The sequence below is a fragment of the Astatotilapia calliptera genome, chromosome 1 (genome assembly GCF_900246225.1).
Source record: "Astatotilapia calliptera chromosome 1, fAstCal1.2, whole genome shotgun sequence".
NCBI lineage: Eukaryota > Metazoa > Chordata > Actinopteri > Cichliformes > Cichlidae > Astatotilapia > Astatotilapia calliptera.
The window spans coordinates 5,223,016-5,247,674 of record NC_039302.1 but is presented as its reverse complement, the minus strand read 5'-3'; the positions used below and the strand labels follow the sequence as shown (position 1 = coordinate 5,247,674).

The following is a 24,659-nucleotide window of genomic DNA, read 5'->3' as shown; positions in this document are numbered from 1 at the left end:
GACTGTGCTGGACACTCCATGTTTCCAAGCTCACCACCTTGTTCGTGTTTCCCGAGGTAGTTCTGGCACAAAACTTATGTTTTGGGTCATCATCTTGCTGTAGGATGAACCCCTGACCAAGCAGAGGGTACTGCATGGAGCTGTAGAATACTGTGGTAGCTGTTTTGGTTCAGGGTAGCTCTCACTCTGTACAAGTCACTGACCCTGGATCCAGCAAACAGCCCCAGACCATCACACTCCCTCCTCTATGTTTGACATGCACACACTGTGGAACCATCCTTTCACCTACTCCACGGCGTACAAAGATCCTGTGTGATGCAAATGTTGATTCATCAGTCCATAATACCTTCTTCCAATCTGCAGTAGCCCAGTAGCCCTTTTGTATTATTCTGAATGTACATTATTTTACTGTTTTGGGGAACCTTCCTTTTTTTAACCTCTGGCTGTTCACCACTTAACTTTGTACCATTTCAAGCTATTTATTGGGCTTGAACGACTTGAATTGTTATAAATACCTGGAAAAATTGTGGTATTCTAAAACTGTAGTTTAGTGTATGGTGTATGTTCAGTATGTTCATATGTATGTTCGTATTTACGGGGTGGCTGTAGCTCAGGAGGTAAAGCAAGTCACCTACTAACCGGAAGTGTGGTGGTTCGATCCTACGCTGCTCCATTCTGCATGCCAAGTATCCTTGGGCAAGATATTAATCCAATGAATGTGTATGAATGTTAGTGAGACAGCACTAAAAGCTTAGTGCTATAGAGTAGAAAAGTGCTATATAAGAACCAGACTATTTAAGTGACTGAACAAAGCTCAGTTGTTTGTATTTTTTTTTAATCAAAGTGTAAATAAAACTCTTTATCCCAATAGCTGGAATGGAGACAATGACTTGGCCACTGTCTACTGGCAGTCAGATATAGAACAACAGGACATGAGCATATATAACTCATGGATTGGTCTGCACAGAGAAACAGATGCGAATCAGGCATTAGATGGCTGGACTTGGCCAAATGGAGAAAACCTCAACTTTAATGCCTGGGATTATGGCGAGCCAGACTGGGGTCAGCGATGCGGTTACGTAAATTACAACAGCAAAAGGTAAAGTGAGACTGTTCTGGAAACATTTTACTGATTTTTCTTTTAAACAAAAAACTCAAAATTTTTAACAGTCAGTTTTTCTAATAGTGCTGGCACACTTCAAATGTATCCATACTTACACAGCCATGATGAAGCCTTTTTAGTTTTTGTCACTGAGGTAATCAAAACTGAAATTTTATCTTTTATAACTTTAAACTCATAATAAATACTAACTTTCTTTAAAACTGATTTTCAGGGCTTTTAAAGCATATAAATGGGCAGTATTCACAGTCTGTCACACTGATATTTCTGGTGCATTCATCTGTTATCAGCAGGATTCTGTATGAACCTTTAGAGTGGATTATTGTTTCTGTGTTCCTTAATGATGCACACTGACTGTTGTGCACTGTGAGTCTTACTTAATTTGCTTGTGTTTAGACAATTTGCATATAGTTTTCTATGTGGCAAAGCACTGATCTCTCTCTGATACCATTGTCTTGACCAAACTCAGAATTCTAATATGCAGTGAGTCCACTAACTTTCCTGAAACTAAAGTCAAGCTGTGATTAACACAAGCAGCTGTAAAAGGGTTAGAATATTTTTTCTTATAGGACTCATTTATTCAATTCTAATTTTCATTGTTTGTTTTTTTTTTCTTGAAAGGCTTAGAAGTGGAGATTGTGAAAACTATTTTTTTTTCATCTGCGACAATTTGGGATTCATCCCTGAGTCAAAAATGTGGGATGAAGCCAAGGATTACTGTCAGGATAAAAATCGCAGCTTGGCGAAATTCACAGATATTGGCGACATAAATTCACATGTCAAGAAGGAGGACTTCCCAGTCTGGATTGGACTGTACAGAGATGGTAAAGACAAATCAGCATCATGTCATACTATTGTAAATGACTGTAACTGATTGGGACAAAATTCAGTGTCAAATTCAAAGTAAATATATTTCCTAGAATCCTAACAAGTCCGTTAAGTCACCACCAGCAACTTCATGTCTGCTAGTGGTGACTTAACTTTATAACAATCAGAGGTGGGACCAAGTCATTGTTTTGCAAGTCTCAAGTAAGTCTCAAGTCTTTATCCTCAAGTCTCAAGTCAAGTCTCAAGTCATGTCAGGCAAGTCAGAGTCGAGTCTCAAGTCACTGGTGTAAAAGTCCGAGTAAAGTCACAAGTCTGAAATTTTGAATTTCAAGTCCTTTCGAGTCTTTAAAAAAAAAAAAAAAAACGAAAAAAGAATGTTGCAGTTATATGCTAAATGTAAATATTAGACCATGTAATTTTTAAATCTGTGTTTTTCTCAACACATGACAAAATAGTGAACTTAGAAAATATACACAAATTGTGAAATTGCACCTCTTTAAAATGCAGCTCAATTAAACCTAGCTCCTAGAATAATTTTCACCGAGAGTTCTGAGACCGGCTTTAAAATCGCATGACAAAAATATCATACACATTAAAAAAAACTGCATCACCAACGTAGCCTGGACAACATTTGCTAGTTAGATGAAGTCAGCTATCTCATTGTAGCATATTTATATGCATATTTATAATTAGATGGTTCTTGGAGTGAGTGCATACACTCGTGAAGTTTAGTAACTTCAGGTCACTGCAACAAGCCCAGGTACAGTTTACCGACGGATGGGTACAGGACCTTGAAATGCACCGTGTAGAACGAAAGACTATCGTACATATCATAAGTTTACCAGTCTCACAAATCGTCTTCATAAATACACATTCGTTAACCGTTTATTAATAGGACCTTTGAGCTCAATGGTAATTAATTAGCAGTAGAAATAATTTCTGGTACGCGTTACAGAAATGTAGCAGTGACAATAATATTGTATGCTGTAATCGTACTGGGCAATTAGTGATACAAAACAACTGTTTTACCCTGTGAATAAAAGTATATGTTTTTGTCAATGTACCATAATAACAGAAGCGAAACGCAATATTGTGTCAGGACAATTCACTATTTATGCACAATAAATAAAGGAGCATAGCGCGACAATTTCTGTTCAGCGCCAGACTTGCTTGTAACCTATTTCACCAATTATGTTAAGAAAAATGACGTATTAACTACAACAGAAGACTTGCCTTTGTGGAAATGCTTGGAGCAGACTAACCTGTGAGCTGGAGTGTTCTGGGACGTTATATTTGGTCTTTGAATGGCTGCAATCCAGGCCACCCGTCGCCTCTTTGTTACTTCGGAAACATGGCTCGAACAATTTCTCTTCAGCGACGTAATCCAATAACAACCGATCTCTTTACCCGTCGGCTTCCCGTGGCTGTCATGTGACCGGCTATTGCAGTTAATAATACAACAGCTTCTTGACATTTTTGTGTTTCTTTTTTATCGCTGTATAACTGATTTCAATTGAAAGCCTGCGTGCGCTAGTACCTCTTGCCACGAGTTCCCAGAATCCTTTGCGGTTTTACCCCTGAATGACGTCACATTTTCAATCTCTATATAATATGCATGTTAAATTTTATATTTGGGGTGAAATATCAAGTCTTTTCAAGTAAACCGGTTCAAGTCCAATTCAAGTCCCAGGTCATTGGTGTAAAAGTCCAAGTCAAGTCACAAGTTTTAGAGCATTTTTTCAAGTCAAGTCTAAAGTCATAAAATTAATGACTCGAGTCTGACTCGAGTCCAAGTCATGTGACTCGAGTCCACACCTCTGATAACAATAATACTCATTTGAACAGGAAGCTGGTAGGAATCCTTTTTAAAATGGTCTGCTGAAAATGTTATTCCCCCATGCAACTGCTGTATGCCCTGAATCTTGGTCACTGTCATTCTTCATAATGAAAAACCCAATACAATTTTTATGTAGTGCAGATAAAAGTTCAACTGCTTTTGTTAAACATTTCCAATATAGACTATGTTTTCCCATTTTTTCTTCAGTTTTTGCTGTTGAAACAGTTCTTTGCATTTTTACTTTAGAGCTAGTGGTGAAGTTGGTGATCCACACAGATTTTCATCTATTTTGCTGACAACTCCTGTTCTACAGGGGAGACATGGAGGTGGAGTGCAGGCACTTCAGGCTACATAAACTGGGCTTTGGGTGAACCAAAGAACAATAGCGACTGTGCCTCCGTCTTATCTGTCAGTAAACAGATGGCTGCCCAAAACTGTTCCCACCGCTTTCCATTCCTCTGCTACTGGAACAACTTGGTCGTAATAAAGGAGAACAAGACCTGGGAGGAGGCTCTGGATCACTGCCGAGCTCTCCATTCACCGACCCACCAGCAGTTTCGTTATGACCTGATCAGCGTGCAACCAGAAGACTACAACAAGATCATGGCTGTAGTCACCGAAGCCAGCACAGAGGAGGTGGGCTCAGATTTAGTGACTTCACATTTTGGACGTGAGATATGTTTGGAGTTTGTTCATGCTGTTTGTTAGAAGGAGCTATGCAGACAACAGCAGCCATCTTAAGCTCTGCTTCATTTTATGTTCTGAATAACTCTGAATATTCTATAGCACAAAAGAGACGGAGGATATATATTTTCTTTTACTCAGCAAAACTTCATGAAAGCTTTCAGCATTAATTGTAGAGAATGTATGTCTGTTAAGGTTCTCAGTCATCCAGGTCATCGTAGTCTAAGGGTACGTCCAGACTAGCCCGGATAGATTCGAAAACAGCGTTTTTGTCTGAAAAAGCTCCGCGACCACACTAGCGTTTCAGTCGTTTCACAGAGTTGAGCGTCCACATTGAAACGGCTGAAAACGCTTACGTTCCAATTCTATGCATGTGTTAAACGCAAGAAGATTCGACCTGCCTCATTTCTGTCTGCCTTTTATTTACTTTCCTGCTCTATGAAATGTTGTGGCAAAATGTCGAGGAACAGCACCGAGTGGACTAACAATGAGGTGGAGTTGTTGCTGCGAGTAACACAAAAGTACAAAGTTGCAAAAGCAAGTGAGAGTTAAAGAATTTAAGAAAAGCTATCTGGAGCATGTACAGACTGATATTAATCTTTAATAGAGCTGTCAAACCTGAGCGCAAACAAAACAACTGCTGTATAATGCCCTCCGCTATCTTAGTTTAATTGGTCACATGACTGCATCACATGACTTTTTAGAAAGTCTGTGTTTTCGAGTGTCCACACTGTGATGGGACAGCTCCATTTTGAAATGTATGCGTTTTCGAGAGAGTTTTCAAAACGTTGCGTTTTTCCTTGGGGAAAACGCCGTCTCAGTGTGGATAGGAGGCCAAAACGGAGAGAAAATTATGCTTTTTCAAACTAAAACGCATTAGTGTGGACGTAGCTTAAGGAGCTTGGAAAGAAAAGTGTCTAGACTTCTTTAAGTGGCTTGAAGACGTTTCACCTCTCATCTGAGAAGCATCTTCAGTTCTCGGGTCAAATGGGCGGTGTGTCTGATTGTGACCGACACCCATTTTCACACCTTGGCTCGCGGTTTTCTTTCCAAGCTCCTTAGACTGTAGAGAATGTATTTACTTCTGACACTCTGCTTTTATATGTATGGAATACAAAGTTATGTAAAACACATCTGCCATACAAAATTAAAAACACTAAAACATAATGCTCTTATGAAAACTTAAACTAGACACTAGACTTGTAGTCAAGACCGCCTAATCCGAGACCAAGACAAGACCAAGACCAAGACCAAATTGAGACGAAACCAAGACCGAGACCGAGTCGAGACGAGACCAAGACCAAGACCAAGACCAAGACCAAGACCAAGACCGAGACAAAAAAAGTCTTTAAACTGCAGCCAGATGCTGCTTCGTTTACGGGTGTCAGGCATATTTATGTGTTTTTGCTTTCACACAGCCCTCTTCACCGCTGTCTACTGTCTATATATATATATATATACAAACACTTCTATATAAATATGCAGGACACCTTAAACTAGTTTTTTGATTAAGCAGCAAGGCAGAACAAAGTCGGGCCTGTATCAAGACACAGGGACTAAACCCCAATTCAACCAGACCCAGAACTGATCCGGAATTAAAACAGGACTACAACAGTAACCAAGACAGAACCAGAATCAGAACTAGATGATAGTAGCACTAAAAATCATCATAGACCTGCACTACACTTATTTTTTAATTCTACCAAAGTAAAATATTTAGATTGAGAAAAGTTTATATAATTATTTAGCCTTGTTGTGCAAACAAGCCTGCAAAACTTAATAAATTTAGAATTTGAAAAGTAACAAATGGTATCTGAAAAGAAACACTAGGTACTAGATACATGTTCTGATGAGTTTTGGCAAACAACTATTTGACTAACATGTGTGTCTCACCTGCTCTTGTTCCCTCTTTGTTCTGCCGTCATTCTCTCTCTCCCTCTCTGTTCCTCTCTCTCCCTCTCTGTGCTGACAATCAAGCCAAACACCAACATCATAAAATATACAGTGGAAACCAGATGTTTAAATACTCTTCAGATAAAAACACTTTTTTAATTGTAACATCAAATCAGACTAAATGTTTATTTTTTTTAGATTGATAAATATAAAAAAACATATTTGTTAACTTTAAGAGTAAAGAGAGAAACTGTCTGTATTTCTTAATTGTAAATGGCACCAAATTGTATTCAAATTGAGCCACACTTATGGAGCTCCACAGTTCTTTTTCTGGTGTTTTGGTTGACATCTCTTGATTTTCCCATGTCACAGAAACAGGCTCTGTGTTTTGCCTTATATGCATCCACAGCTGTGCCACCAATTTACTCACATGGACTCTACTAACCTATCAGAATCTTCTTCAGCTCAGAATGGAATCGTCTGGAGTTTTCTTATTAATTAACAATAAACTTAGTGTATATGTACTCCTAAATTTGATGAAAGTGATTAAAATAGACAGCCCCCTCTTTTTATTCTGACATTTAACTAATTCAAAAGATTTCAACATTAATTTATCTAAAACAAAAGTTTACTCTAAATTGATGTTTAACAGTAAAAAAAAGTTTTTATGTTTTCTCCCTAAAGTGTATGTAAATATCTGGTTTCAACTGTGAATATACTGCTGTGTATTGAAATTCCTCTTGTTTTGCATAGAAATATACTGAACAACATACAAAGCATAATATATAAAATAACATCTACCTGAGTTTTTTCTTTGAAAGAAGCTTCTTATGTCCATTGTTGTGTTCATCAGTACACAATTGAAACCGATTTAGATAGTTTGTTTAGCCGTGGAGGGTAACAACTGAAAATGTGAAAGACTCTCTAAAAAATCAGCATTGCTGTTCAGCTTTTTATTTATCCATTTGTTGATTCACTCGAAGAGCAAGTAACGCAACCAAGTGATCAGTTTGATATCAATCTTTTGTGATACACCGTCATATTTACATTATTAGTTCAGTACGAATGATTTGCTTTGGTACCTGGTCAAACTTAAGCTCTCCTCTGTCTGCAGCAAACTCGCAGGCAGCAGCTTCTCCCCCCTCGCTCACATGGGTGCTGTGCTCAGTCGCCTAGTGCCTGAGCTCGGATCATACCAAAATTAGGGGGAATTTACGACGGTGCGCTCTGTGCTTCGTGTGTTGTTTTTGTTTTATACAGTTGTCAGTCAGGCATCTAACTAACAAATTACACTCCAAAAGACCCCATGCTTCTGAAAAAATGACCCGGGCTTAAGCCCAGTAAGCCACCCCCCCGCTCCGCTGATGGTTGACTCCAAATCTCCCGAACACTATGTCGATTTGAGAACGCAAGACCGAAACAGCGAGACCAAGACCGAGACCAAGACAAAAGTCCGTCGAGACCAAGACAAGACCAAGACCACGTAAAAGTGGTCTCGAGACCGGTCTCGAGACATCCAACTCTACTAGACACTGATATTTTACATTAATTTCATGGGCTTTGTGCTGAGGTGCAGTCTGATGTTCCTGAATCCTCCCTTAGTTATGTTGCAACAGGCCAAGGCTGCTAGAGGCTTCCCATGATGCACTGAGCGCTCTTGTCATTCTCTCTGTGTTTATACACTAATACTAATCCCACCAGGAACTGTTGCCGTTTTAAACCCCTATGACAATAAAACAATTAAACATAATGTGTGCAGGGGAAGTCTAAGGAGTAAAACGCACTTATTTTGAAGGGAAAGATTAGGGATTAAATGGGTTCACCGTCTCGCCCATAAGGAGTGTTTGGTTCTGTCTCTTTAAAAACTTTGTGTTTTGTTTTGTTTCATTGCAGTAAGTGGACTCTCATGTTATAATAAAACTCTCTTAATGCTTCCAGAGAGGTTCACTGACTGCTTCTTTCCCCTAGGTGTGGACAGGGCTGCGATTCCTGGCTGGTAAATGGCTGTGGGTGAACGGGGCAGATATGAAGTTCTCCAACCTGGCTCAGTGCCCCCCTACAGTGCAGCGCTGTGGAGTCTTAAGAAAGACCAGCACGCACAGTATAGAGACCAGAGACTGTGCAGAGAGACGAAACTTTGTGTGTTATAGGAAGTAGGCCGCTTGACGTCACTGCTACAGTCTTTTAGCCTTCATCAACTATACCTCTCTAATTTCCTCTCTGTTTATTAATGGAATTTTCATTAGAAGGTATTTTCATTAACACATCAGTTTAAATGGGCACCAATTTGTATTCTCTACAGTTGACGCATTGACTAAGCTAAAAATATTCTTTCTTTATATTGTTGCATTACATATTTGCTAAAAATACTCTTTTTTTGGAAATATAAAATTACTCTTTAATCATTAACTCAACTGTTAAGAGTTAAATAAATAGAGCACATTTTTTCTATTTCCTCGATATTCTCATTTTATTTATTACTATTATATTTGATTTTGTTATTACTTTAGATTTCTTTGTGACATTATAATACTTTGTGCTAAGTTAGTGCAAGTAAAAAGAAATAAATGAACAAACTGGCTATAGCTTGTTTGAGTGCTGAATTTCTTTCAGGGGTGTGTGAAGGATGTTGTATCTAGTTGGTTTTTTTAGTTTGACAGCATATTTCTCATGTTGTTTGATGAAGCCAGCTGCTGTTCAACCATGAATGTTTCACACATCTCATGTGCTTATTGTAAATCAATGTAACTTTACAGAATGGCTGCATGCAAGTGTCATCACTTCCCTGTTCAGAAAAAAATTCTTGGTGTCATTATGTCAGCACAGGACTTTCTGTTCTCTCAGGTATGAACACAATGCTGAAGATGGTACCTGTCTGTTCAACAGCAGACAAACACGATGTTACTGGTGAGGTCTAAACAAGTAACGCCCTCTGAATTTTACAGTTTTTCTTATAATGGGATTATAAGCAAGCACCAGTGTTGGGTAAGTTACTTTAAATTAGTAACTTAGTTAAATTACTAGTTACTTCTATCAAAAGTAACTCAGTTACTTCAAGTTACTCGTTACTTTCAAAGTTACTAGGGAAAGTAACTTTGGTTTTACTCAGAATTTGTCATGGTCTCCGCTCCTCGACAGCTGACAGCTGTCAGGTGCTTTGTTTTTGTTTCCCTTTCTCTCTTGCCCTCTTCCATTCTCTCTCTAAACATGACAAAACTGAAAGCACTGGGTCAACGACCCAGGAACCCTGACACACGTCAACTTCAACAGTCCGATCTACCCTTTCGTCTCAGTCCATCTGGGTTTAAGTACTTAGGGATTAACGTGACTCGCTCTCTATCTGGCCTTAAATCAACAAATTTGTCTCCTCTTATATCAAGGATTACATCTGATATTCAAAGATGGGGTAATCCCCCCCTTTCTTTAATCGGTAAGATTAATGTTGTTAAAATGAACATCTTACCAAAATGTTTATTTTTATTTCAGTCAATTCCCTTATTTTTGCCAAAACATTTTTTTGTTTCACTGGACAAGATTATTGGTTCTTTCATTTGGGGAGGGAAGCCACCTAGGGTTTCTAAAACTTTAGTGCAGTGATGCAGATTTAGTGGAGGACTTGCATTGCCTAATTTTCTAGCTTACTACTGGGCCGCTCACATCCATAAACTTTGCTACTGGCTAAAATCTTCTGGTTCCTTGTGGTGTAAATTGGAGCTATCATCATGTAAGGGCTCTTCTTTACCAGCTTTGCTCTATTCCTCTTTACCCGTAAAACCCTCTCTGTATACTGATAATCAGGGGGATATTAACACACTCAAAATCTGGTTTCAGTTTAGACGTCACTTTAATTTTGTAATGCCATCTTCCTTAGGTCCTCTAAGCGACAACCATTTGTTTCCCCCTTCACTTTTGGACTCGACATTCTCAGTGTGGTGTGACAAGAGTATAAAACAGTTCAAACATTTATATGTGGATGGTGTTTTGGATAGTTTTCCCAATTTGTCTTCTCGTTATATATATATTACCCATTTGTTTTGCTATTTTCAAATTCGAAATTTTGTTGCCAAGTGTTTCCCAAATTTACCCTCTTTACCTCCAGAACAGCAGTGGGAAACTACGTTATCATTTATTCCTCATCACAGAGGAACCGTTTCGAAACTTTATGATACTATCCTGTCTTTTAGTAACCACTCTAATATTAAGCTTAAGTGTACATGGGAAGGAGAACTAGGAATTCAAATACATGAGGAGTCTTGGGAACAGGCTATGGCGACGGTATGATCTTCCACGTCCTGTGCTCGTCTTGGACTTATTCAATTTAAGGTCATACACAGGGCACATTTCTCTAAGTCTAGACTTTCAGAATTGTATCCAGAAGTGGAAAATAAATGTGATAAATGCCATGGCTCTCCTTGTCACCTTAGCCACATGTTTTTTCTGTGTCCTGAGCTAGAAGGTTTCTGGACAGGGTATTTTGCTATTATGTCAACTGTTCTTGGGGTAACTCTTCATCCTTGACCTCTGATTGCTGTATTCGGGATTCCTGATCGCTCACTTACACTTGATTCTACACAAAAGGATATTATAGCCTTCACATTGCATTGGAAGTCTGTTAAGTATCCTACTGTTTCCCGGTGGCTTAAAGATGTCATGTTTTTAATATACGTTGAGAGGTTGCACAGCCAAATTTTTCCACAAGTGGCAACCCTTTATTTCTTATTTTACTAGGCTAGAGGTATTGCCTGTTTAAATGTACTTCTGTCACTGTTATATTCCTGTAATATGTTTGATGGTTGTGTTGATCTTTGTGGGACTGGGGGGGGCTTCTTTGTTTTAGAGTGTGTTTTTGTTTAGTTGTTTTTGTTTTTTTTTACATATATATAAGCATATTTACTTAGAAAAATGAAGAAAGGTTTATTGTATTTCGGTACCTGCAAGTACTGTGTTGTTTTCTTTTTTCAATAAAAATATTTGCAAAAAAGACCCATTGTTTTCATCATACTTGCTCAAAAAACAAAAGTCCATATTTATGTACACAATTTTTGGCTAGTTCATTGTTCTTTTGATTAAGGAAAACACAAGGAAAACACAAGAACCCAAAATGTGAGATAAAATAAAACTGATTCCACTTTGTTATCACATTAAAATGTACCAGATGTTGCCAAGGTCAGAATTAATGAGCAGATCAGATCAGCCCCATATTATTAAATGTATAGTGAGTGACACTAATTCAATCTGAAAGATTAAATTAAGACAGAACAATTACAGTAAAATCAAATTTCTAGTATTAGCAATTCACATTCACAATTTTTCCAATAATTTTTACCAACAGCTATAATCATAAAGCAGCTTAAGTTAAGTTTTTTTTATCTGCTGGCTTGGTTCAGTGAGCAGCATCTCTGCAGGCTGCAGATGAGCTGTACCTCAGAGAGGGCTTCTCCCCTCACGCTGTGAGACGCTTGTCATGCAAATAGTAGTAGGCAAGAGGCACATGTTGATTTAGGCTCTGACTTTTACTGGCTTTTGATGTTGGTTTGTTTCCACTGGGCTTCAGTGGACAAATGAAACTGCACAATCGTCATAGAAATTTCCTTTTTAAGTAAATTGGTTTGTCGCTCAGTGTTTGCTTTAACTCATTTGACTTTTAAACACTTGGGAGTCTTTGGCACACCCTACCAGGAACCGGCAATTTACCAGACTAGGAAACACAGACCAACAAGCATTGGGCCTTATTTGGGTGGTCGTGTCTCAGGCCTGTGGATCAATCCCTGACTCCTTTGTTCTGTGTTATAACGGTTCTTTTGGCCAAGAAACTGAATCCCAAGTTACCCCTAATGCATCCATCATAGTGCAACTGTTGTGTGAATGTTAGGATGTATGACTGGGTGAGTGACACTTGCTGTAGAAAATGCTTCGAGTGCTTAACTGAGTAGGAAGGTATTACACAAGTCCTATTTCCCATTTTTCTGTTGAACCCCAGCTCACTGTATTTATCTTCACATACATGATACAGCCAGAATAAGTTAACATATGAAGAGATCTCAGATTATAATCTCACATAACCTCTGATGTTCAGTTCAAAGTGGTCAAACAATAAAACATTAATTTGTTAAGTGTTCAGGGTTCTCTCTCACCTATATTTCTTTTCTTTGTGCTAGATTTTGCCAGTATGTGTGGGTCATTGCAATGGTCTCTCTCAAAACTAAAAAAAAAAAAGGTGTGACACCTTCCTGGTGTTGTGGTAAAATATTAAAACTACTGCATTTCAGTGCCTTAGTTCCTGCAGCTGTCATGGGAATGTTCAAAGGTCTATCCTCCAAAAGTCCCAAACTTTAATGAAAAACCAACAGTGGTCATGTAATGGCAAGCAGCAATGCCAACTAATCATGAGTATATAAATATAAATATTGTCTTTCAACTTCTGAATGTCATTCTGTCACAATCTCTTGAATTTTCTGAAATCTGGGGCTAAAGTTTGGACAGAGGCTAACCTTTGTAACTACATATAGACAGCGCTCTCATGTGTGACTATCTAGCTTCTGTCAAGAAACAGAATTGAATATTAAGCATTGACCAAATATGATGCATCTTTTTTTTTAGTACTCTTAAATATCAGTGTACTTGATTGTACACCAGCTTACACATCCTTTAAAGTTTTTTGTGTATACCAACATCTCTGAAACATCTCTCCACCAACAGCTCTGCTGTGTGCGTGCTGGATGTCAGGTGCTAGTAGTTTGCCTGCTCAGTGTTTTTGCATACTGTTCTTATTGTGTGCTAATCCACCATGATGCACAAACAAAATGACAACTTCTTGGTCTTCTTAACTTTGCTCTACAGTGCTACCATTCTGCCGTTTTTATGTGCAGCTGTAATATGGAAAAAAAAACAACCAAAAAACCAAAGAATGTTTCTGATATCATGACTCATTCAGACTAATAAATTTGCCTTTTCCATGTGTTTCATATTCCAAAGTATTTATAAAACCAAACCTGCCTAAAATCACTTTATTCTCATTTTTTAACTTTGCCTTGCTTTATCTGTTTAAAAATTACTAACAGACATACGCTTTCTGATGTTTTATTGATATGTGACTCAGGGATGTGTCACTCAGAATTTGTCATGGTCTCCGCTCCTCGACAGCTGACAGCTGTCAGGTGCTTTGTTTTTGTTTCCCTTTCTCTCTTGCCCTCTTCCATTCTCTCTTTCTCCTGCCAGGGCAGAGCTCAGTATGGGCTCCTGCCCCTGGCCTACACACCTGGAGGTGATCAGCACATCTGTTGCTGATCATAAGAGATTGGAACCCTTCTTAAGAGGGAGAGTCTGCTCTACTCGTCGCTGGATCGTTGAGCCATCAGCGTCAGTCGTCCTGTATTTTGTAAAGTCAGTTTGTGAGCCTGTCTGAACCAGGAAACTAATGGTTTTTTTCTGCCTGTGTATAGATCGCCTCTGGACCTGTTCTTTCCCTGTGCATGGCAACTGAACGGAAGCAAGAGAGATAAAGGAGAGGAGATGTGCGAGGGCTTAATGAAAACCTTCCCTTCCTGGACTCCTGCCTCTTTCACTCCTGGACCCTGGAACCCCGGCCTCTTTTCCCCTTGACATCACTATATGTATATATGAATTCCACTGTAGAGGAACACTGTAAATAAATGCACCTTTTGAAGACACTAGTGGTCTGTGCGTGAGTCCGATCTACAAAACCTGACAGAACGATCCAGCCACAACATGGACTCAGCAGATCAGAATACCATCGGTCAGGCACTGGCTGCCCAAGAAGCGGCGCTGACTCGCCACGAACAAATGCTACATCAGCTGCGAGGTGAGATCGCCGCACTAACTCAAGCTGTTTCCGGTTTGACTACGCCAGGGGGAGTACAGCCAGGGACCCACCAGCCGGCTCGCCCTGCCCCGCAGGAGACACTCGCCGCGGCTACGGCAGGTCCCTCATCGGCAGCCACCCCATCCCCTGACGGTCCCCTGCCTTCGCCTGAGCCCTTTTCGGGGGAGACAGAGAAGTGCCCTGGCTTTCTGGCCCAGTGTTCATTGATTTTCCGCGAACAGCGGCGTTTTCATAACAATGACGGGGCAAAGATTGCTTTTTTGGTATAGATGCTTCGTGACCGGGCTTTGAAATGGGCCCAGGTCGTGTTAAACTCCAACCCGGAGATCTCTTTTGAGAGGTTTGTGATTAACTTTAAGACTGTGTTTAATCAGGGCTCTGGAGTCGAGCAAGCACGGAACTCCAGTTCCCAGGAGGCCGCAGGGCCACGAGGGGCGGAGGCTTCGGCCGATTACCGGTCCTCCCGGACATCAGGGGGCGCCGACGGAGAGGTACAGCCCATGCAAATCGGCAGCTCTCACCTAACTGCTGCAGAACGTCAGCGACGCATCACGGCCGGTGAGTGTCTGTATTGTGGTAATAAGGGACACATGATTGCCTCCTGTCCATCGCGAGCAAAAGGCCGTGCCCGCCAGTGATGGTAGAAGTACTGGTGGGCGGTTTGAATCAGGATAAATCTCCTCCACGTTTAGCCCTGCCGGCTAAGCTTTTGGTCCACTCCGAGTGTCATTCACTTTCTGTGCTTATTGATTCTGGAGCAGAACAAAATTTCATTGACTCTGAACTAGCAAAACAACTCTGTGTGACTGTGGAGTCACTACCCCACGCCTTATGCGTCACGGCTTTATCAGGGCAGCGCCTCCCCGACATCACACACATCACTGAGCCGCTCACCCTCACACTGTCTGGTAATCATTCGGAGGAGATTAGCTTTTTTGTTTTTCACTCCACTCAGACGCCGTTAGTTCTCGGTCATCCCTGGCTCCAGCAACACAACCCCACGATTAATTGGCAGAAAGGAGGCATCACGGGCTGGGGAGAGGCGTGTCATATGACTTGCCTTAAGGCTGCTGTTCCTCCTAACAAATCGGTCACCGGCCCAGAGCCACCGCGGTCTTCCGACTTAGCAGATGTGCCGTCTGTTTACCACGCTGAGGTGTTTCGGAAGGACCGAGCCCAGTCGCTGCCACCCCATCGGCCCTATGACTGCGCCATAGACCTGCTGCCGGGAGCTCCCTTACCGACCAGCCGCCTCTATAGCCTCTCGCTGCCGGAACGGGAGGCTATGGAGAAATATATAACTGAATCCCTCGCTGCCGGCATCATCCGTGCCTCTTCCTCACCCGTCGCAGCAGGTTTCTTCTTTGTGGAAAAGAAGGATAAGACCCTCCGACCCTGTATTGACTTTCGGGGACTCAATAACATTACGGTCAAGAATAAATATCCACTGCCCCTGCTCACCTCCGCTTTCGAACTTCTCCAGGGAGCCGTCATATTCAGCAAGCTGGACTTGAGAAACGCTTACCACCTGGTTCGGATTCGGGATGGCGATGAATGGAAGACGGCGTTCAATACTCACCTTGGACATTTCGAGTATCTGGTAATGCCATTCGGCCTCACTAACGCACCTGCAGTATTCCAGGCTCTGGTCAACGATGTTCTAAGGGACTTTATTAACCGATTTGTGTTCGTCTATCTAGACGACATTCTGATCTTCTCTTCCTCCCAGGCTGAACACGAGACCCAGGTCCGGCTGGTACTACAACGCCTTCTGGAGAACCGGCTGTTCGTCAAAAGCGAGAAATGTGAGTTTCATGTGCCCTCGGTTGCCTTCCTAGGGTACATAATCGAGCGTGGAGATCTCCGACCCGACCCTGTGAAAGTCAAGGATTGTTGTGAACTGGCCCGAACCAAACAACCGTCGCCAGTTGCAACGCTTCCTTGGCTTCGCTAACTTCTACAGGAGATTCATACGGGACTTCAGTAGGATTGCCTTACCATTAACCCAGTTAACCTCTCCCAAGCTTGCTTTTCAGTGGAGTGACGCTGCCCAATCAGCCTTTCAGGAGCTCAAGAAACGGTTTGCTTCAGCGCCCATCCTGGTCCAACCTGACACCACTCTTCAGTTCGTGGTAGAGGTCGACGCATCCGACTCAGGGGTGGGGGCCGTCCTTTCCCAACAGAGGGAGGGTAAGATGCATCCTTGTGCCTATTTTTCCCGTCGTCTTACCCCTGCAGAACGTAACTACGACGTGGGCGATCGGGAGCTCTTGGCGATTAAGCTCGCCCTGGAAGAATGGCGGCATTGGCTGGAGGGCACCACTCAACCCTTCGTGGTCTGGACCGATCACAAAAACTTGGCCTACCTTCAAACGGTGAAACGTCTTAACGCTCGACAGGCCAGATGGGCCCTGTTTTTCACCCGTTTCCACTTCTCAATCACCTACAGACCCGGTTCCCGAAACGTCAAGCCGGACGCTCTCTCCCGTCAGTTCTCCGCTGCTGACGAAAAGGCGGATCCGGATTCCATCCTGCCGGCAACCTGTACTATCGGGGCCATCACCTGGGAGATCGAGGCGGCCGTCCGGGCGGCTCAGGTAGCCGAACCGGATCCGGGAGGGGGGCCCGCCCACCGACTCTATGTTCCGCGCTCTGTCAGATCCCAGGTTCTACAATGGGCTCACACGGCCCGGTTCTCATGCCACCCAGGGATACATCGCACCATTAAGTTTCTCCAGCGGTGCTTCTGGTGGCCCTCACTCACCCAAGACACTCGGGAATACGTCACTGCTTGTACGGTCTGTGCCCGAAACAAACCATCGAACCAACCCCCGGCGGGTCAGCTACATCCGTTATCCACTCCGTCCAGGCCATGGTCTCACATAGCACTGGACTTCATCACCCGACTACCTCCATCAGCAGGTAACACTGTCATTCTCACCATAATCGATCGTTTCTCTAAAGCGGCTCATTTCATTGCTCTGCCTAAGCTTCCCACAGCTTTAGAGACCGCACGCCTACTCGCCACTCACGTCTTCCGCCTGCATGGGATGCCGGAAGACATAGTGTCTGACAGAGGGCCTCAATTCACTTCTCGGGTCTGGAAAGAGTTCTGCAACTCCCTGGGCGCAAAGGTCAGTCTATCCTCGGGTTATCATCCTCAGAGCAACGGCCAGTCCGAGCGGGCCAACCAAGAACTGGAGACCGCCCTGCGCTGTGTCGCCTCCACCAATCAAACCATCTGGAGTGAGGAGTTGCCGTGGATCAAGTACGCCCATAACAGCTTGACTGCCTCTGCCACCGGCCGGTCTCCATTCGAAGCTTCCTTGGGATATCAGCCTCCTCTTTTACCTGCTGTGGAAGGTGAGCACTCTGTACCTTCCGTCCAGGCTCATCTGTGCAGGTGCCGCAGAGTTTGGCGGGCAACTCAAGTGGCCCTACTACGCACGAAGGAGAACAACAAACGCATCGCAGACCGGCACCGGACTCCAGCACCCGAATACTCTGTCGGCCAGAAGGTATGGCTCTCTACCCGCTTTGTTCCGGTCAGGACTGAATCTAAGAAACTTACACCCACCTTCATTGGCCCTGTTGAAATCTCCGCTTTGGTCAACCCAGTTTCTGTGAAGTTAAAACTCCCTCACAATATGAGGATCCACGACGTTTTCCATGTTTCACAACTCAAACCTGTCCGGTCCAGTCCTCTGTGCCCTCCTTCCAGGCCCCCTCCTCCCGCCCGGCTTGTGGATGGGTTGCCGGCTTACTCCATCTCTCGCATTATGGACTCTCGGCGCCGGGGACGTGGCTGTCAGTACCTGGTTGACTGGGAGGGCTATGGCGTGGAGGAGCGCTCCTGGGTCCCTCGGGCGGCCGTTCTGGACGTGCCCATGCTCCGGGAGTTTCACCGCCTGCATCCGGACAAGCCTGGTGGGTCGCCATTGCTTTGTTTTTGTTTCCCTTTCTCTCTTGCCCTCTTCCATTCTCTCTTTCTCCTGCCGGGCGGAGCTCAGTATGGGCTCCTGCCCCTGGCCTACACACCTGGAGGTGATCAGCACATCTGTTGCTGATCATAAGAGATTGGAACCCTTCTTAAGAGGGAGAGTCTGCTCTACTCGTCGCTGGATCGTTGAGCCATCAGCGTCAGTCGTCCTGTATTTTGTAAAGTCAGTTTGTGAGCCTGTCTGAACCAGGAAACTAATGGTTTTTTTCTGCCTGTGTATAGATCGCCTCTGGACCTGTTCTTTCCCTGTGCATGGCGACTGAACGGAAGCAAGAGAGATAAAGGAGAGGAGATGTGCGAGGGCTTAATGAAAACCTTCCCTTCCTGGACTCCTGCCTCTTTCACTCCTGGACCCTGGAACCCCGGCCCCTTTTCCCCTTGACATCACTATATGTATATATGAATTCCACTGTAGAGGAACACTGTAAATAAATGCACCTTTTGAAGACACTAGTGGTCTGTGCGTGAGTCCGATCTACAAAACCTGACAGAATTCTCTTCTTAATGTGTTGCTTCCGTAACTGGATACCCAGCCAGACTGCCAGTCTTCTAGCTTGCTTACTTGCCACAAGTGCACTGTGCCACCTACCAATAGAAAGGAAAAAATAATGTGCATATTTCCACGAGAGAAATCCCACGCCTGGCCGCCATGATTCTAACCTACATCACAGCGTCATGTGCGCTTTTTACATCCAACACGAAAACTGCAGTCGTGGTGCTTTGATTGTACTCAGAACTCAGAAATTCTGCTAGAGACCGGCCCACCATTATAGGAAAAATCATAAAGCCTTTGAATGAAAACAAACACTGTTGTGACAGTGATGTACACTGTTTTGATGGTATATATGCATCAATCTATCAATCGTTTGTTGTAAGATTCAGATAATTATTTTTTAAAAGCTAGATATTTTAAATCAGAATAAGAAAGAAAAGTATTTCTTTGTGCCCCCCTCTCTCTGTTAATGCCCTACCTGGCCCCCTGGCAACACTTTGCTAGACCCACCCCTGCACAGTTAACAGCTGTCAGCTACTTAGAAAAGGATCCTGGTGTTATAAACAGTTCATAACTTCCCTTCAACTCATTCATGTCACCTAAAAGGTAAACCTGTTTCTCCATCACCTGTTCAGCTCTGATGATTCAGTAAGGACATCTCCTGGTTTCATCTTCATGTTTCCCTCTCACCACATATCCAAACCGACATCATGACCAGCAGCTTTTACAGCTGTGGCTCCAGCAAACATCAGCTGATACTAGAAATTATTATTAAATAAATTCTAACAACAGCTGATCAAGCTTAAACGTGCTGCTATTGTTTAGCGCGACATCCGCTGGTTTCCTCTTTCTGGCGCAAAGTGGACGATAAACAAACGAGAGAGAAAAGCCGATCAGCTGATCATTGATCAGTTTCATGATTGAAGTAGAAACAGGAGAGAGAGGGGAGAGAATAAGAGGAGAAGAGGCAGCTGTGCAGCAAAGACACAAAATAAATCCAGCTTTGTGTCTTTTTCATTCTAGCTGAAGTCCAGGACAAACTGTATTCCTTTTCAGCTCAACACGAACCACGTAATAATTTCTCTGAATACCAGACTATTCCGTTTTTTACGGGATGGTTGGAAACTCTACTAACTAACCTTATGAATAAAATAAAGTTCACTATCAGTAACATCATAGCACCCACCCAGCTGTATAGAAACTCCGTCATGCTACCTAGTACGCAGTATGAAAAAGTCAGCACAGTGAAAATAAACTCCACGTAAACTTGGTTTATATCTGACCCAGATGGACTGCAGGTCATAACTTCTTACCTGAAGTTCAGTTCACCTCACACTCGGACAGACAGCCGCCTCGGCTCTCTGCTCCTCCTGCCTCCCCTTTCCCTCATCCACCTGCTGGCCTCCACCACTTGCTAATGTTACTGAATCTGTGGAAGCTCCGCGATAGCCACCACATGAAGTAACGAATAACGAGCCTATCTAAATCCCAGTAACGATTAACGCGTTCCTGATTTTGGCATAATAACTAGTTACTGTGCTCGTTACCACAATAAGAACGTAGTTACTGTAACACGTTACTTAATAACGCGTTAGTCCCAACACTGGCAAGCACTTTTGTGAAACTGAAATTTTCCTTTGGTCCTTAGAAAGTCAATTATACATGCAGCCAAAATTTCACAGCACTCATTATGTATGTCCAATGGTTGGACCGGTCTCATTGCACTTCATGTTACTAGTGTTGTAAAGTTAGCTCTAATTCAAAGGGTTTAACAAAAATCTTTGAGCCATTTAGGAATTGAACAGGTTTTTATACATGGTCCTCTGTGTGTAAATGTAATTAGTTTAAATATAAGGATTATTTTTAATAGTTGAAAAGCTTCTAAGGTCAATGACTGCCTGAAATCTAGAACCTAGAAACAAGAATGTTGCATTTTCTTGCTTGTAATACTGTGCCAAGCCTTTAATGCATCCACCTCCAATTACCCCAATTACTTACTAGAGTTTAGCCTTTCTGTTAACTTCTGCACCAAGAACATCTCCACCCCCATCAGGTCCAATCACCTGTTTGTTTCTGCGGTTGCTGCTCCAGGCTGAGGACTGTTTTTCTCATGCAGCTGTGCACAGTTTGTTTAGGATTCCCTTCATCGATTAAATGGAAAAAGCTTGGAGTTTTCTTCCTGTGTTGTTTTTTGGATTATTGTACTGGATTGGATTGGCAAATGATAAAACTGGATTCTCTGTAAAGGTTCTCAGTCATCCAGGTCATTGCAGTCTAAGGAGCTTGGAAAGAAAAGCGTCTGGACTTCTTTAAGTTGCTTAAAGACGTTTAATCTGAGAAGCTTCTTCAGTTCTAAGAGCAGCTGCTGGAGAGTCCCAGATTTAAGCCCTGTGGGAGTGTCCCACCAAAAGGGACATGGACCCCTTAATGATCCTCCACCTAATCACACGAGCCAAGGTGATCACAGGTCACAATCAGCCAAGGTTTCAGGTGAACCCATTCTGGGACACAACCAATAAAACTGGATTATTTTCCTCTTTTTATTTTTTGACTGAATTGAACCAAATATGAGCCATGAACTACATTTAACTTAAAGAACTGAATTATTATTGTATAACCATTATTTTCTGTGCGTAAATACATTTGAGTTTTATGAAAGAGACTGTAGTTGTTGGGTTTGTTTCAGTTGTTTGGGGTGACAAGCACTGTAACATGTTTGCATCCTTTGTGAAGTTTTTTTGTATTTCAAGGGTAAAACATCATTCCATACCGATCTCATATCTCAGGAGAGAGATCTGACTGGCACCCCAAACCTTCATTACATAAACTGTCACACTAAGTCAATTAGCACATCCCAGCCACACAGACATAGTAAGCGCACCCAGAGAGAATGGCCCAGAACACTGCAGAAACCAAGGGACACCGAACAGAGTTTGTTGGTTCCTGCAGTATAGTAGTAGTCGTCAGTAATGTAAAAACACACTATGTTTCATTGAGATAGGGTGAGTGACTTGGCCATTGAAGAATATTCTTTATGGGTCTCACAAATAATCCCAGTAAAGTTCATCTTGGTTTCATCCATCCAAATACTTTTTTTCTAGACCTGTGCAGAGTTATTTGATGTCGTCTAAAAGTCTTATCTAACCTTCTTGACCTTGTGTGCAACCAGTGGCTTGCAGCTAGATGTATTTACACCCCACATCCCACTCCTGAGGGGTTTTCTTGACTTGGTTAGATGTTTGTGAAAGTTTTTTTTAACCAAGTAAAAATTCTTAAAAATTCTGAGTCCTCTGACTTTCATTGTGTCACATGGTCTGTCCTGCCTTTTATGTTGCTGAGCTCATAATTTCTTTCCTTTTAAGAAATATAAAAGATTGTCAATCTGGACACTCCTAAAGTTTCTGATATCTCTTTGATAGGTTTATTCTCATCCTAGTAAAGTTCTCTTTCAACCTCACAATGAGAGTTCTAGTGAACAGCTACAAAATCCAAGTTCGACACATGGAATCTACTCCAGATTTCTAATCTGTTTAATGGAATAATTGAACAGTTGACTGTTAAATGGAATAAGCATTTTATACTTTACTTTATAACACTGGGGTGAGAGAAGGAAGACAGGATAAAGACATGCTGTGGAAGAAAGACAGATTAATAACAAGTATGATTCAATGCAGAGAGGTCTGTTAACACATAGTGAGTGAGAAAGGTGACTGGAAAGGAAAAACTCAATGCATCATGGGAATCCCCGGCAGCCTACGTCTATTGCAGCATAACTAAGGGAGGATTCAGGGTCACCTGGTCCAGCCCTAACAATATGCTTTAGCAAAAAGGAAATTTTTATGGACAGGATTTCTAGGCACAGCCAAGTGGCGGAGGGCTTTCGCTTTGGTGGCCTCAGAATCTCATCTCAGATTTTTGCGGATGATTTGGTTCTGTTGGCTTCATCGGGTGAGGGCATACATCCCTACCCTCACCTATGGCCACGAACTGTGGGTAGTGACCGAAAGAACGAGATCGCGGATACAAGCAGCAGAAATGAGCTTCCTCCGAAGGGTGGCTGGCCTCTCCCTTAGAGATAGGGTGAGAAGTTCGGCCATCCGGGAGGGGCTGAGAGTAGAGCAGCTGCTGCTCCACATCGAAAGGAGCCAGCTGAGGTGGTTCGGGCATCTGACAAGGATGCCCCCTGGGCGCCTCCTGGGTGAGGTGTTCCAGGCATGTCCCACCGGGAGGAGGCCCCGGGGCAGACCCAGGACACGCTGGAGAGATTATATCTCTAAATGTGGGCCTGGGAACGCCTTGGTATTCCCCCGGATAAGCTGGAGGAGGTGGCTGGGGAGAGGGAGGTCTGGGCCTCTTTGCTTAGGCTGCTGCCCCCGCGACCCGGCCTCGGATAAAGCGGATGAAGATGGATGGATGGATGGATGGATGGATGGAAAGTTTGAAGCCCAATCTTAAAAGTAGAGATAGTGTCTGTCTCCTGAATCCAAACTGGAAGCTGGTTCCACAGAAGAGGGGCCTGAAAACTGAAGGCTCTCCCTCCCATTCTACTTTTAAATACTCTAGGAACAACAAGTAGGCCTGCAGTGTGAGAGCGAAGTGCTCTAATGGGGTGATATGGTACTACAAGGTCATTAAGATAAGATGGGGCCTGATTATTTAAGACCTTGTATGTGAGGAGCAGGATTTTGAATTCAATTCTGGATTTAACAGGAAGCCAATGAAGGGAAGCCAATACAGGAGAAATATGCTCTCTCTTTCTAGTCCCTGTCAGTACTCTTGCTGCAGCATTTTGGATTAACTGAAGGCTTTTCAGGGAGGTTTTAGGACTTCCTGATAATAATGAATTACAGTAGTCCAGCCTGGAAGTAATAAATCCATGAACTAGTTTTTCAGCGTCACTCTGAGACAGGATATTTCTAATTTTAGAGATGTTGCACAAATGGAAGAAAGCAGTCTTACATATTTGTTTAATATGTGCGTTGAAGGACATATCCTGGTCAAAAATTGGTCAAACTCCAAGGTTCCTCACAGTGTTACTGGAGGCCAAGGTAATGCCATCCAGAGTAAGAATCTGGTTAGATACCATATTTCTAAGATTTTCAGGGCCGAGTACAATAACCTCAGTTTTATCTGAATTAATAAGCAGAAAGTTAGCGGCCATCCAGGTCTTTATGTCTTTAAGACATTCCTGCAGTTTAACTAATTGTTATCTGTGTGTTATCTGGCTTCATAGATAGATAGAGCTGAGTGTCATCTGCATAGCAGTGAAAATGTATACTTCTAATGATGCTGCCTAAGGGAAGCATGTATAATGTAAACAGAATTGGTCCTAGCACTGAACCCTGTGGAACACCATGATTGACATCAGTGTGTGAAGAGGACTCTCCATTTACATGCACAAATTGGAGTATATCAGATGGACATGATACAAACCAGCACAGTAGCTGTAACACCTACACCAGCTGTTTCTATGCGTTCGGGCCTTTCGTCCACACGTAAACGGCGTTTCGAATCGAACACGCTGTGACCCATGTTATTGCTTACATGAGATGAATTGCAAAATAGCAGATAGACACAAAATACTGTTTTGTCCGTGGTGTAGACAGGGGGAACGAATCGTGGCAGGATCAGCCTGATATTATTTGTATCACACTGTAACTTTACTGTATAAAGAGCTAACATCTCTAACATGTCAGGAGTAGTTAGTTATTACAGCAAGTGTTTGTGAATTAAAAATCAAAAATGTGGGATACTGTTTGTCCGTGATTTGAACAGCCCAGCGCTGCTCCCAACGCAGGGGAAACTAATTCTGCAGGGGAGACCTACCTCGGCACTTGTGCAGGTGAAACCAAAGGGAAGATATGCTTCACCATATTTTCTAGTCTTTGGCTTAGAATGAAGTTGGTTTGGAAACATATTCAGCTATGCTTCATCTCCTGCTTTGCGTTTGTGTAGGCGCCT

The 24,659-nt window shown here is 42.6% G+C and overlaps 1 protein-coding gene across 1 annotated transcript; it reads left to right on the top strand.

Moving 5' to 3' along the window:
- Positions 1-1,775: 1,775 nt before the first annotated feature.
- LOC113010330 (lymphocyte antigen 75-like) lies at positions 1,776-8,612 on the top strand. Its single transcript, XM_026149687.1, has 3 exons — positions 1,776-1,944; positions 4,099-4,421; positions 8,331-8,612. Exons 1-3 carry the CDS (start codon positions 1,815-1,817, stop codon positions 8,517-8,519), a joined length of 642 nt encoding a protein of 213 aa, XP_026005472.1. The 5' UTR covers positions 1,776-1,814; the 3' UTR covers positions 8,520-8,612.
- Positions 8,613-24,659: the final 16,047 nt, after the last annotated feature.